The following is a 14,884-nucleotide window of genomic DNA, read 5'->3' on the forward strand; positions in this document are numbered from 1 at the left end:
TGTTGGTTTTGTTTAGGAAAACACACTCCCTGTATCAGAGTTAACACATTTCTTCAGTTTGTTCACATCTGTCAGATACGCTGTCATTATTTCACATTGCTTCTTCTTACGTGTCCCGTGGTGGTTCGCTACGTGACCGTGCATCGGTGCCAGGTGTGGCGCCGGGTGCACCGGGTCGGTTGGGGTCTTGTATTGCAGTGGTGGAGTCTGAGGGTGCTTGGGAGCGAGATCGGAGCTTCTTATCCCCGGGCGTTTGGCACACGGACGGCTCGCTGACGGCTGAGCCGAGGCCGCCAGGCTTTCCGGGCAGGCTTGTGAACCAGTCCCCTGGCTTGGTGAGGATCTCTTGCTGCTTCCGGCAATTATTACAAACCCAGATCACCTAGGAAACAAGGAGCACAGGTACGGATTACAACCACAGCCATGTTATGTCTAGATTTTCAACATTACAGATATATTTTGCCAACAGGCTTTCGTCAGATAATATTACACACAATTACATTAACCAGTTTAGTCAGGAAGAAGCTCTTCTTTACTGCAGCCAGTGAAAACTATGCTGACCAACTTGCTGACCACTAAACTTAGGCCCAGTTCCAGTTGTGGTGACTGTCAATTAGGAAATGGAACAATGAGCTTCCCAAAGAGATGCGCTACTGCGCATGAGTCATCCAGAAAGAGGGTTCTATGGAAGCGTTTTAAGATCAGCATCATGGCCGGTACACCAGGGAGCAGCTTGACTTCCACTGTGGGCTGCTTTTGGCCTCCAAACAGAGAACATTAAGCCAACAGAGTAATGAAAGGACACTCCGCTCTCGGCCAAAATGATGCTCCTCATCTTCTTTCGCTCCGTTCGTCCCATCACACATATGCACACTGACAATACATTGGCTGTGTTCACTTACTTCGCACACACACTATAGCCGAGTGTCCGACGCAGTCACATTTTCTTCTCTCACATGACAAACTTCAGATTTTGTTCCGTCGTCAGTGTGTATGCAAAAACAAAAAAGCATGGATTGCATAACCTTTTTCTGGTGTAACATAGTGACACAGTGACAACAAATTAAAACCAAGGCAACCAACCAATTTTAAATTACAGTATACATGCGCTTCCTCCAAAGAAACCGTGATTCAGTCAAAATCTGTTGTGATTCTGCAAGTTTCAATACAAAAACTATTTTTTTCAGTGCCACACTGGAATATTAATCTCCTTTTTTTTCAAATCCAGCCCAACTTCTGCAACACAAGTTCCATTTATCAGCTTTTTCTAGAGACTTCAAACACATCCCACAACATTTTTCACCAAATCGAGTTTGCTCCTTTGTCAAGTATTTATTCCTCACTATGACAACTTCTTAATATCTACTGACTGAGCAGGACAATGACCACATGGTAATTTACAACAATGGTTAACCCTGTATTTTCATTTAAGATAATAAAAGGCAACATTGAGGGAAAAACTAAATGCCAGCTACAATACTTCTGCTACAATACTGTATTAGTTAAGTCAAATTCTGACATCTTCAGTCATACAGTATATACATGACGTATTCTTGTGTGCGCTTCTCATCAGCATCACTTGTCAGCTCATATCAATAAGAATAGATACGAGGATTGAGCACGAAGCGCTGCCGTGTGAACACAGCCAATGTCACAGTCCTGTGTTGTGATGGGAGTCGGAGTGAGGAAGAGAGGATGACGGAGGAAATGAGGCTGGGCGGGAAACAAGAGGCAGAGAGAGAGGGGAGGTTAGAGTCAGTCCCTCTCCTCCAGCCACCAGGGTTCTCATTACTCCTGAACACTCCCCAATGACTCTTTAAAGAGAGCTAAAATAAAACACTCTGGCATTGGCCATCTTTCTCCCTCTCCCCCTCCACACTCCTCCTTTCCCTTCTATTTATCACTCCTCCAGATTGCTTTTGATTAAGGCTACAAAAGACGAAGAGAAAACAGCTTTACACCAACGCAGCTATATTTATCCTGCCAAACACCCCAGCACCACCAGGGAGAGAGAAAATCTGTGCTCAAACAACACTCAACACACACACACACACACACGGAGCTAAGAAAGCAAAACACTGCCTCATGTGGGACATTATAGCGTTGGTGAGAACATCCACCAATCTGCGATTTTCTGCAGCCAGACCGACGAGGTGGACGCCTGCCAGGTCGACACTGCAGTGCTGGTCTACTTGTACATACGTGTACAGACGGGCGGTGGTGACGGGGTGCAGCGTACACGTATGAATTCAAACGCATCCTGAAGAAAGAAAACTTTTTTTAGTGTGAAACCCAAAACCTTATGACGTAAAACTAAGAGACTAATATAGTCTTTTTAATATTCTTATGTGGAATTAGTTGTTGAAACTAGAGGGTGTTTTACTTGATCTAAACTAGATAACAATAAAGGAAAAAACAACCACATACAACTTCTCTGCAATTTAATCGGAAACAAACATTTACAGAACAAGGAAAACTTAGAACAACAAAAGGAAATGGTGGGCAAACCAGTTGACCACCACAAACAAACATGAGGAAATGTAAAAGGAACTACTCAGAGAAAGTGAGAAAACTGGTACTAGTCTTGTTAACACCAAATTAACAGTGGGTGTTATAGCATTTAGCAGTGTGCATGTCAACTACACATCTGACAGTGAACGATACACTGGAAAAGCCTAGAGGCTGACTGAAGTCGCCCTGACAAAAAAAAAACCCAACTCAATTCCTTCATGGGAGAATAAACATCAATGCCTTTCCTTCCTAAAAGGAAAACTTCCACTCTTCCATCCACCTTTAACATCTCTGCCCGTGCCATTTAACGTAGCAATTTCTGTATGGCACCAGACACAGGGGCACCTTGCAGCTCTGGCACATCCAGAACGTCATCTGGTGCCTCCCCAGGGCTCTGCAGTGGCTGCACGGCATGCTCCCAACAACCTGGTACCACCTGGTGGGCTGGATGGCCACAGGTAAGTGCTCGAGCGACGACGCTCTCGGCCTGTAGCTTCTCGGCCTGTATCCACCCGACGTGCGTCTTCTGGGTCTGTAACTTCTTTCACTACAGTCGAAGGAGCAGCCGCACCCACGTTCCCAGGAAGAAGGTGATCTAGATTCATTATAGTCCCGCGCACTATAAGGGTGTGATGCCGCAGCTTGTCTGGTTCTCCACTGAGTTGGGGTGAAGGGCCTGAACTGCACATCTCTGGTAAGTGGCAAGACGGATGTTGCAGGAGTTGGGAGTGAGGCATTGGAAGGTGGAAGCCGATCCAAAGGGGAAGAAAGAGAAAATAACGACCGTTCTCCATCCTTCTCTTCTTCGTCTGGGCTGAAACTAGCACACACAAACACGCAGGGGATTTAGATACTGTTGCTAAAACCAAACAGCAACTGGCGGCGGAAGTGGAGCAGTTGTTGTCGTCTAGTTCAAAAAGGGCCTGGACCCAGGCCTCTGCCTCGCTGCCCGAATCTCTAATTGTTTTAGCGATTAAAAAAAAAAAAATCCTGAACATTTTCAGAGGGGCTGGATGTGAGAAACCGAGTGTCCACAAGTGTTGCTCCAGACAATTGAACAAGTCGACCAGTGAAATTTCCGGAAAAAATGTGCGAGTGAGCCCATGTGAGAACACAAAATTCATAGCAAGCAAGTGTGCGCAATAGAGTTCATGTCTGATGACAGCTCAATTAACTAAAGTCTGTAAAGATTCATCGAAAGATGAGTTCTTCCTGATTCAACGCCCCTTTGGTTAATTAACTGAAGAAATCTTTAATTTACATCTTCAACGGATGTGTTTTAAAATGTAAAAATGTAAATATCACACAGTGAAAATAAACAGAAATGTGTGTGATTTCAAACAGGTCCATGAATGCTGTCAGCAGGTAATGTTAGCCGTGAGAGTGCAACAATCACACATCAATGTTCGCCAGCAAAAACAAATACAGCCACGTGGTCACTCACCACGACACTGTTTGGCTGTTAGCTAACACTTAGCTAACCAGCTAATACACCTGGTTCACGGCGGCCATTTTGACATGAAACCGTCGGTAAACTCAGGTGTAACGAATCACGTCGATGAAGGTTCTGTTCTATGGAGGTTGAGCTTTGATTGGTGTGATTAATATCACCTGCGTTCACCGACTATTTAATGTCAAAATGGCCGCCGTTGAGGAAGTGGCGTCGCTTCTTCCACAAATACTGAAGACGACGCTCAGTGACAAACCTCGGTGGTTATTTAGAATCTGAGCCGTGGGGTTTTTCTCTCCATATTTACGGCGAAGACTCACGACAACGAGCAGTTTAACACGCCGCACTTACTGGTCCATCTCGGTCTCCATCGCCGATGCTGATGCTGATGCCGCCGTCGGCGTCGCGTCGGCGTAGCATTCATCCCACGTGGGGGTTTCGTATGTTTTATCCAGAACGAGCCACGACTCTCTAACGCGTCTGGTCGACATTTTCTTTTCTCTTCTTTATTTTTTTTTTTTTCAGGAGACTGAGTGCCACTGCACCTGTGCACCTGCACACTAAGACTGTCGTCGCGTCGCCTGCTGCTCTGGACGACCTGACTCGGTGGACCCAGAAAAACTGGCGCGCATCCGCCGTTGCCAGGAAATCACGTGACCTCTAATAGTCTACTTATTTTTTCTTCTATTTTTAGTTTACAAAGTTTATTAATTGAAAATATTTGTCAAATACTCTCTTAAAGGCATTATAGAACATTTTAAATTAGTACAGTTTTTTTAATGGGCCCAATATGTATCAAAGTTATTTACGTTAATGTTTGAATAAACTGTATTTATTAAACAATTACGTTTACACAATGTATCATGCGATGCCTACCTGGAAGACCCTGTAAGCGAAAGCCTGTGACTTTTAGCACTTTTATTGCATCCTCTGTTGTCACTATCAAAATGAACCCAGGTATTGTATTAAAATAATAATATATATTTTATGTTTGGGGTCAAATTGACCCCAGCAATTGAAACCTCCCCAAAAAAATTACACTTTAACTCTAAAAAATCAGCAAAAAATTGGCCAAGTACTGTGTATATGCAGACACAAGGAATTTAAGTTGGTGATTGCATGTGTATATTTAAATACAGAAGTAATAAAACCCAATGTAAACCAATAAATATTAAAACACAATAGGAGGATTGCTGTGTAAAGCATTGTAATAATTTTTCGTTTTTACTATTTTTTTGTACAATATAATAGAAACCGACGGGACGTTCAGCAGGATAACCTTTTGTTTTTGTTATGCATGGTAATTAGTTTGGAGGGTTTGATGTTTTTTCCTCTTTAATTCTTGATTAGCTTGGCTGTGTGTATTACTGTATATGTATAAGTATGTTATATACAGTGTTAAAGTATACTGTATTCACCATCCAGCGCAATATAGTGCATTGCCTGTGTTTTGTATGATCTGACAAAGGCTGCTGGATTTCAAAGCTTGAACCTGCACAAAATTATTCCGTCACTTGGGGGCAGCAGAAACAAGCTGTAAATGCAACACTTGACATGTCTTCTAAAGTTATATGTGATATGGGGAACAGCCAGTTTCCCCGTCCACATTTTGGTGTCTGTGGCTCAGGAGGTAGAGCCAATGACCAGAAGGTCAGTGGTTCGATCCCCCAGTTCCACCGCGTGTCCTTGGGCAAGACACTGAACCCTCAATTGGCAGTGTGACAGAAAAGTGTGCCATATAATAGCGCTTCGTAAATCTATGAATGGGACTTGTAGTGTAAAGCACATTGAGAGGTTGTTAGTATTAAAAAAGTGCTATATAAATTCAGTCCATTTACCATCCATTCAGCAGATTCAGAGCAACATTAGCTTTCTCATGAAGTCATGTTTCTACAGACATGACTGCAAGTGCAATATTTTACTGTCCCGTATCCTCTGGTTTGGTGCAAACTCTGGAGGGGAAAAGAAATCCAGGTCTTTAGCTGCTAAATGCTCCACTATGTTCACCAGCTGGTCTCTGACTTTGTCATGGCGTTGGATGCTGGCCGGGTGGGAGTGTACACTGGGTTTATCAGAGCTTTTATCTCAGAACATCTGCCTGCTGAGCCAAAGACAAGGCGGTTGATAACAGTGAGAGAGGCATTAAAAACATTAAAGTTGCAGGCTATAAAAAGAAAACAAAGAGCTCAGCTGAACATCATCTTAATATTATCTCCTTTGTGTTTTGTTATTTCTTTTTTTCACTTTTATCAAAAAGATTGCATCAAAAATGTGCTACATTATTGCATCACTATCATTTGACCTTTTTCCCTCTGCAGCCATGACAGATCTTCTGCTGTAAATCAGTCTGTTGTGTGCTGAATTTTTTGGGGAAAAAGTTATTTCTTGAAACATAATTATATCCGCTGCAAGTCTCCAACACACAAATATTCTAAAGAACCAAATTTGCTGCATTTTAGGACAAACTATAAGGCCTAAAGGACATTTCTTAATTAAAAAAAACAAACATACAGATATTAATCAATTCTTCTAGGATAAAGATAAAGATAAGTTTATGTGCTGAAAATGCAACATTTGCTGGTTGGACCATTCGCCATGCAGGTAGATTATCTCACCACTCAATGTTATTGCTGGTGCATTCTTCCTAAGCACATTTCACTCCCTGCTTGAGCATTTATTGTGTTTCACCGTTGTAAGACTTTGTTAGAGTTTGTTGATAGCGCAGAACAAATGGCCGGTGTTGGGGCGATACAGAGCGATGAGCTGTTATTTTATAAGAGACTCACTTAATCCCATTGTAATCCCTGTATAAAATCACACACTGATGGTGAAACAAGCACCGAAGAGGAGGAACCGTAGGCAGGCAGAGACCAGAACCTGCCGGTTAGCTGACTGACTGACACACACACACACACACACACACACACACACACACACACACACACACACACACACACACACACACACACACACACACACACACACACACACACACACACACACACACACACACACACACACACACACACACACACACACACACACACACACACACACACACACACACACACACACACACACACAAAGATACACACACACACATAAAGGATGTACATACTGTACATACGGGCAGCCTCTGCATACTCACTCAAAGACCATACATACAATCAAATATATGCACATGAGCAGCGGTGCACACATGCAGACACAAACGCCTGCTCTCATCCATACGTACACACACACAACAGCAGCAGTGTGTCACGTGACCACAGTAAGATCCCCCCTGAGATGAGTATGTGAGTGAAGGAGAGAGCCAGAGAGAGAATAGCTTCTCCACAGATGGAAACTAGGACACCGAACCCCTGTGTGTGTTTGTTTTGCATCCTGCTGCATCTGCGTGTGTCCATCTGCGTGTGTGTGTGTGTGTGTGTGTGTGTGTGGAGCAGAAGTCTGTATCCACATCATTGCTCATGTGTATGTGGTGCGTTTGCTTGTGTGTGTGTGTGTGTGTGTGTGTGTGTGTGTGTGTGTGTGTGTGTGTGTGTGTGTGTGTGTGTGTGTGTGTGTGTGTGTGTGTGTGTGTGTGTGTGTGTGTGTGTGTGTGTGTGTGTGTGTGTGTGATACAGTGGAACGATGAATAATCCAGCGGTGGAATCTCAGAGTTTGTGTTGCTCGGTGTGTGTTTCCTGGAGAGAGTTGGCCATTTGTGTATCCACACACTGTACAGTATGTGAAATGGGTGAACTCAGTGTGAGACAGAGAGAGGTTCCCATGGCTGGTGCCTTATACGTTCAGATGTTCACCGTCACTGTATCCGGTTTAAGACAGGCTCTCGGAGACAGGTGTTAAAAAAAGGAAAACTATGGATTCTTGGGTGAATTGACCTCTAGTCTCTCTTTGCCAAGGGGCAACAACTGCAGTACCTCCTCTGTGTTTTAATCATTACCGTCTGCTGCCATATTATTCAATATTTAAAATATTTATGGAAAGTTTCCAAGTGTACAGCAGTGCAACTACTGCAACTGCTGGAAACAAAACTTAAAACTCCCTCACAATGTAAAACTGTATTGATAGAATAAGACATTTGCTTCTCTTAAGGATAGAGTTTTCTCAATACGTCCACTTCCCGACCACAACTGTACAGACTTTGGCTCCAATTGTTGTCACCAGCGCAAGATGGCGGGAGGACGTGAAAATGTCAAATCATTGATCTTCATTCACTGATATTGGGTGACAAAAAAATACCACATTTACCCCAGAAAGGGGAAGGGAGTGGGAGGTGGGGCGGGACCAGGAAGTAGCATCAGCCATTGACAGCTTGACGTGTGGCACCGGCAGCATGCGATGTGGGCGCCGTAACCAAGGGCGTCTATAAATCCTGCGCTAAGGATGAAAGACTGCCACAAAGGAGATTTGTGTCCACAGCAGCTAATGAGGTACTATATCAGCCCAGCACAGCACCCACAGCAACACACACACACACACACACACATAAGTGGGCACACATCTACATACGCTACGTGCATGCACAGAACGTTCATACGCGAATAAATGCATTTGCAGGCACCCAGGTGCATTTGTACAGTAACACACAGAACATAGTTTTACAAGAGAGTACAATACTCACACACTTAATATTATCCACTCATACAGTAGGTCTATAAACACACACACACACACACACACACACACACTTTCTCTCTTGTATGTGAAATGTACATCTGACCTCCGGACAGGCCCTCACTTGGCCTTTCTATATTTAGCCAAAGTAAATTATCTACAATATTGATCAACTATTCAACTCTACATGCGAGCCCTGCGTTTGTGAGTGTGTGTGTGTTTTATACCTAAACACTCGTTCCACAGCAGGAATTGCCCACCGCTGTCACCCAGACACACACTTTCTCTGATCCTCGAGCGTTGCAGTAGTGCAGTGGATGAGGGTCATGATGATGCACTTCCACTTTTCACCACTAAATGTCTCTAGTTAGCAAACTTCACACCTGTAAATGTCTGTATTCAGTGAGTGACAGCTGGAGGTGCGTGTGCGTGTGTGTGTGAGAGACAGAGAGACAGAGAGAGAGAGAGAGAGAGAGAACAATATAAAGAATGACAAGGTCTGTGTGTGTGTCTGTGGGGGGGGGGGGTTTACTTAATAAGTAGGGGTCTAAGAGGCAGCATTTTTGGAGCTCGACCCACGATTACACAAAGTCCACACTGCCCACATGGTGACATCAGCATGCCGAAGCTGCAGCTTCGGTCGTGACTCACTTCCATCGTAGTCGTTAACGAACGTAGGTCACCCCGCGTTTCAGCAGCGCTCGGGGCCCAACACACAATCAACGTAGTGATGTGCGTAATACGGAGGGGAAAAGACTTCAAGTGTGAAAATTAGCTCCTAGTCACTATTAGTATTATTAGAACGAGCTAAATGTGCGCTGTTACGCAGACTGTGTGGACCGTCGTATTGATTGAAATAAAAGCATATCTGTAACGACCAGAAGTCAGGATATGGTCATCCCAGAGACATTGATTTTGCTGTCTCTCCTAAGGCCCCAAACGTAATTCAAGTCGAATTCTCAAGCATTTGAATATGCTCTTAAATAATAATTTACAACAATTACAATCATACACTGCAGCGGTGCAGACAACAAAAAAGTGGTGTGGAATTGAAAAATGGGTCTTGACAAATTTCCAGAGTTGGCTGTTCACAAATGAAGAATGCAGCAGGAGATTGTCTGGAGGGAGGACCAAGGGAATTTTTCACTATCTCAATGTGAATCTCACAGGAGATTTTTCCCGCTGTCTTCTCACACTTTACTTGGGCGCTGGCAGGAAAAATTCGAGAAAATATTTGGATCAACATTCGGGACATTTCCCCCGCATACAGTCCCTCCGGAAGAGTTCAGGAAGATGTCTAGACTCCAGTGCATGTCTGAGACATTATAGCTTTGACGCAGAACTGGAACAGGCAGAAAAAGAAAATACTGTATGTGAACATTGCATCATTATCTTGTTTTTTAAATCCCCATCAATCATTCTCCACATCAGAAACTTTGACTTTACATTTACATCAGTGTCGTAACAGACCTCCAGTTTAGATGCACTGACAGCAAAACTGAGCTCTCCCTCTCTCACTATGTTACCGCTGAGCCTAAGTTTGAATTTGTGTTCACGCACAGATTGTGTGTATATGTGCACAGGCAACGTGAGTGTGCCTTCCCTGGTTTGTGAACCGCAGTCCGTGCTCGTAAGTGCGCGAGCCTTTCGCGAGGGTGTGTGCAGCAACAACCAGGAGAGCGATAGCCCCCTTAAGACTAGTCAATGAGAGACGGACATGGAGAGGGACGCAGCTAGCGAGACTGCCGATCAATAGTAATCATGAGGCGCTGTGGCGTTAACAGCAGATGACACATCGCTCAGGCTTTTCTACGGCGCGGCCCCACCGACACAAAGCAGCACAAAGCCATAATTCCTTGTAGGCTTGGATCAATACATATACATTTGCACAAGTATCAGGCTCGTAGTAAGATTAGAATTTTTGGGGTATTTTTGCCTTTATTTGATTCCATTTCATTCCTCTCAGGGTGCAAGACCAACTTTTACATTCAACGGTCAGCTTACATGATATCTATTGGCGCACATAAATCCTTCGTTGGGGCATTTTGACCTCGAGTAATTGAGAGTGGCTCTGTGATGCTTCACACAAATCTACGCAGGCATGACACAGAATTGACACCTGAGCTGAAAAAAAAAATAAATTCCTCCCCCAGGGCAAAGTGTGTGATACGGCACGAATACATTGAGACGACGGTGACATATATGAGCACGTGTATGACGAATGGACGTGCGTGAGTCTCCGAGGGCACATCACTAAAGGTAACACGGGAGGAGGCTGTGAGGGAGTTAAACTGATGCTAGAAATAGTGCCAGCAGACAACAGAGGTGCACTCCAGGGGTAAGCACCTAAACTGATTACACAGATCTCATTGACTGACAGTGGGTCATGCTCGTACAGTATATGATTGGTGGGTATGAAGCAAGGATCTCGACACTGCTTATTGAGTTTCCGCCCAAGAGTGAGGTGAAGAAAAGCATGGAGCATGGAGCCTCTCTCTGTCCAAAGGTCCCATGAAGACAAGTCCCGCAGAAGCAACTCATTGAGTACGGATTAAGAAAATAAGAGGCAGTATACTCCTTTTTTACTTTCAGCACAGCAAAGCTAACTCGCTTTCCGTCTGTTTCCAGTTTATATAACTACACAATCTGGTTCCAGGTACGTAACACACAGAAAAACTACTAAGATACTCCCATATTGTCACTACTGTATGTCCCCATGAGTGAAAAAAACGTTCTTACATTTTCATTCGCTTTTTTCATTTCCTGGATTTCCAGGTCGAAGAACATAAAGAGAGAAACCACAAGTTAAAATACAAATTATACATAACACACTTAACCAATCAGCCTGGTAGTTCCCAGTCCTTTGTTTTTATCACGCACAAGCCAAAACATTTCTCCTCCACCGGAATATTGTCATGAAGAACGAGAGCCGCCCATTAGAGTAGATTCCAAACTGTTGTGCTTAGGAGAAATGAAAAGCTAAAGTATACTGGAGATGGAGCTAATCCCCGCTGACACTGGGCGGCTGTATGTAAAAAATGGACAGCAATGGATAACAGCTCAAAAAAGTGAAGCCAAAATATCTTCATCGCCCCCCCCCCCCCCCCCCCCCCCCGGTGGCTGATTAGGTCGTAAGTGTTTTCACACACACACACACACACACACACACACACACACACACACACACACACACACACACACACACACACACACACACACACACACACACACACACACACACACACACACACACACACACACACACACACACACACACCAGAGCTCAGCCATCGCTGCAGATAATGAGCCCTGAATATCATTAGCGCGACACGCCAGCCTGCACGCAGCGCACACTGTGCATCGTTATGCCTTCTAAAGCTTCATCTACAAGAAAAAAGCTACATCTCTTTTTTTCATCTAAAAGAGGGCACGGGCCGATTACAGAGAGGCGATGAACTCTAATACCTGATCCGGCTATCTGAGTTAGTATCAGACCAATATCCCATACAAGTATTGGATCGTTGTATATCCCTATTTGACCTAAAGGTTTTGGCTGTCGAGTTGTTTCCTATTGGTTTGATTCACACACAGCACAATGACTTAGGGCAAACTTTAAAGTACCATTTGACAAAATGTGCTGCCAGATGGTCATTCCAGGGACTGATACATTTGCTTCGGATTATGGATCATATCTATATCTGACATCTAAGTGTGGTAACTTCTCGGAAAACAATAAGCCACGTTTTGCCGGGAAACCTCAAAGAAGACGGAAATCCAGTTTAAAAAGCACTCAATCAAAAGCAGTAAAACGGACAATATACAGCACACTGATGGACTACGTATCATTTAAGGCCAGAAACACCCTTGCCAATACTTTCACTTTAACTTTGAATGTCTAGTTTGAGTGGAGTTGGAAAAGCCGGCAGGGTAACTTTGCACGTTCGGACCGCTGTGCCAAACAAGATTAATCAATCCCCAAGTAATTAAATGAATCCATGTCAAACAGTAATTCAAACCCAGTCAGCTGTCCAGCTCTACAGTCAGTGGTACATAAGGGCTCCGCACTGCCAAAACTCTCTTCTTTAGAGCCAGTGATTGTTGTACCGAGCTTCAGCGAAGGAGTGGGGCTGCTATGTACAGCACACCAAAGCACTCTTGGGCAGTCGTGGTGTTCCAAGCCCGGGCCAAGTATCATCAAAGTGCCAGTTTGGCAGCTGCCCCGAGGGAAGGCAGCCAAGGCCAAGTCAGGTTCTAAACCTGACACAACTACACAAGCAGAGGAAGGCGTTAAAAGCATGTCCACCAGGAATGCTGCTCCAGCAGTATAACATCCCGTGATGCTGTCTAACTCTTGTCTAACCAGGTAACATGATGATGAGGGGAGTCTTCTTTACAGCAACGGATAAGGCCGATACACAAACCCAAGAGTTACACCGGATAGGGCCAGTGAGTCTGGCTTTTCAGCCACCCGGCCTCCGTTTGACAGAAACTATGCTTGTCCAATACAGTATCTATGGCTTGGTTGGTTTGATGGGTCCAAACAACAAGCACAATGCATTACATAAAGAGTTGAGTAATTTGTCAAGTTGAAAAATGAAAAAAAGTGTGTGCAAACTGTTAAAGCTAAATTTTGCTTAACAAAGCTGAAGCGTTATAGGTTCACGGTTACTAGTAATAATAGCTCAAGGGGCATTTCAAACATTTAGTAAGCAATTTTTTGCAATTTCTTTGAAAGATCAAAATTCCTTTTCCAAACCTCCAAAGGACACATTTACATTAAGCTTGATTGTGTTGGATTGGAAGAACAAATCTGAGTGACAGAGATCATTCATGATCTTAAGTATCCTTGTTACTATTTGCACAGCATGTAAATGCCATATGTTGTATATAGACCATCCCATTTTTTGAGGAACATGGATATGCTAGCCGCACTTTTCCAATGGAATATTCCTTCATGTGAACGCGTCATCCAGGTTCCTGATTCTGATTCTTTGTAAGTGCAGAAATGAGAGACGTTGAGAAATGTAGACACGCTGGTGCATAGACACTCAGAAACCTTGCAAATATTATGATTATTCCAGAGATGCTTTCGAGACATTTGACATGAGCTTGGAATATCTGCTTTTGGCTTCTTTGCTCCACCTGGAGTTCACGACAAAGTACTTTGAATGTGTTTCATGTATTTTATGCATGGATCTCTATAGCTTGTGTGTACGGATTTTACACGGATTCTCCCCACGTCTACACAGACTTGTTGCCACTTCCTCCGACACAGTAGGTTTTCATTCGTAAAATCTTAAACTTGTTTTGGTCTGTCCACATGATCTCTCTCTCTCTGAGGTCCAGGTTGTTTCCTCACATGTCTTTCATCATGCTGAAAAAAACAAAAAGGATGAACAGATCTACTGTAGGTGTGAGATGATGTTGTGTAGTAAATGATAACAGATGAAATGTGACATTTCCAACCAGCATCAAAGGAAGCTGTGACTGTTGCAACTCACACCACTTGTAGTGACGGACACATGGAACAGAGAGAGAAGCTGAGACGTACATGGTACATGGCACGAGGTACATTCACACATTCACATACTGTCTGAACCCATTAAGACGGGTCGTCTTAAAGGTTGCAGGAAGAATTATGTGGCTCTGAAACAAAAAAGCGAAACACAGCACTCACCACTTTGTCTTGCTGCAGCCCAGTCAGCCATCCATGTATAATGAAAAGAAAGACAGAGACAATTTGAGCAAAGATGATTTCTGAAAGAATGACCATGATCCTACAGCCCTACCATAACAAACACTGTGATAGAAATATGATATGTATATCTATATATCTATACTCATGTGTAATTATTACTAATATTACTATTATACTATTTGATCAATAATAAGAGTAAGAATAATTTTAAGAAAAATAATAAAAAAGTCGGTAAAACTAAGCAACAAAATAGAATGTATGTTCATGACATGTTTAGGCCACACACACTGATTTTAAATTATTAAACCCCTAAAACTGAGACTTCCAGGGTTGCATTCTAGTTTGAATGGGCAGAAATGGAGACGAATGGGACACAGACACCCAGGTTTGCTTACTGATTTGGTCCGAATCAGTCACAACGTTTCAGCACTTAATTCGCCCCTTAAAAACCACAAATTGTTATTTTGAGATTTGTGGTTGTGTAGAGTTTAATGAAACACACAACCTGTTCGCTCTGGCTCCATGCTAACTAATCCATAGTGATGATACTTAAAAATATATGAAACAACAACAATAGCCCCTCCTATGTGAAGAAGACATTGTGT

At 43.4% G+C, this 14,884-nt stretch overlaps 1 protein-coding gene across 26 annotated transcripts in view; it reads right to left on the reverse strand.

Annotated features, from left to right (window-relative positions):
- Window positions 1-14,884, reverse strand: part of LOC118284298 (regulating synaptic membrane exocytosis protein 1-like) — a 68,528-nt gene that overhangs the window by 31,894 nt on the left and 21,750 nt on the right. For 25 of the 26 annotated variants that reach the window (XM_035607085.2, XM_035607080.2, XM_047335007.1 and 22 more), the window contains exons 4-5: window positions 14,259-14,270; window positions 111-382 (exon numbers count right to left, since the gene is read on the reverse strand). In XM_035607085.2, coding sequence (XP_035462978.2) covers window positions 111-382; window positions 14,259-14,270 — 284 coding nt within the window. The remainder of the gene's footprint in view (window positions 1-110; window positions 383-14,258; window positions 14,271-14,884) is intronic. The other variant, XM_047335001.1, reaches the window with a different exon arrangement.

The sequence above is a fragment of the Scophthalmus maximus genome, chromosome 10 (genome assembly GCF_022379125.1).
Source record: "Scophthalmus maximus strain ysfricsl-2021 chromosome 10, ASM2237912v1, whole genome shotgun sequence".
Taxonomy (NCBI): Eukaryota; Metazoa; Chordata; class Actinopteri; order Pleuronectiformes; family Scophthalmidae; genus Scophthalmus; species Scophthalmus maximus.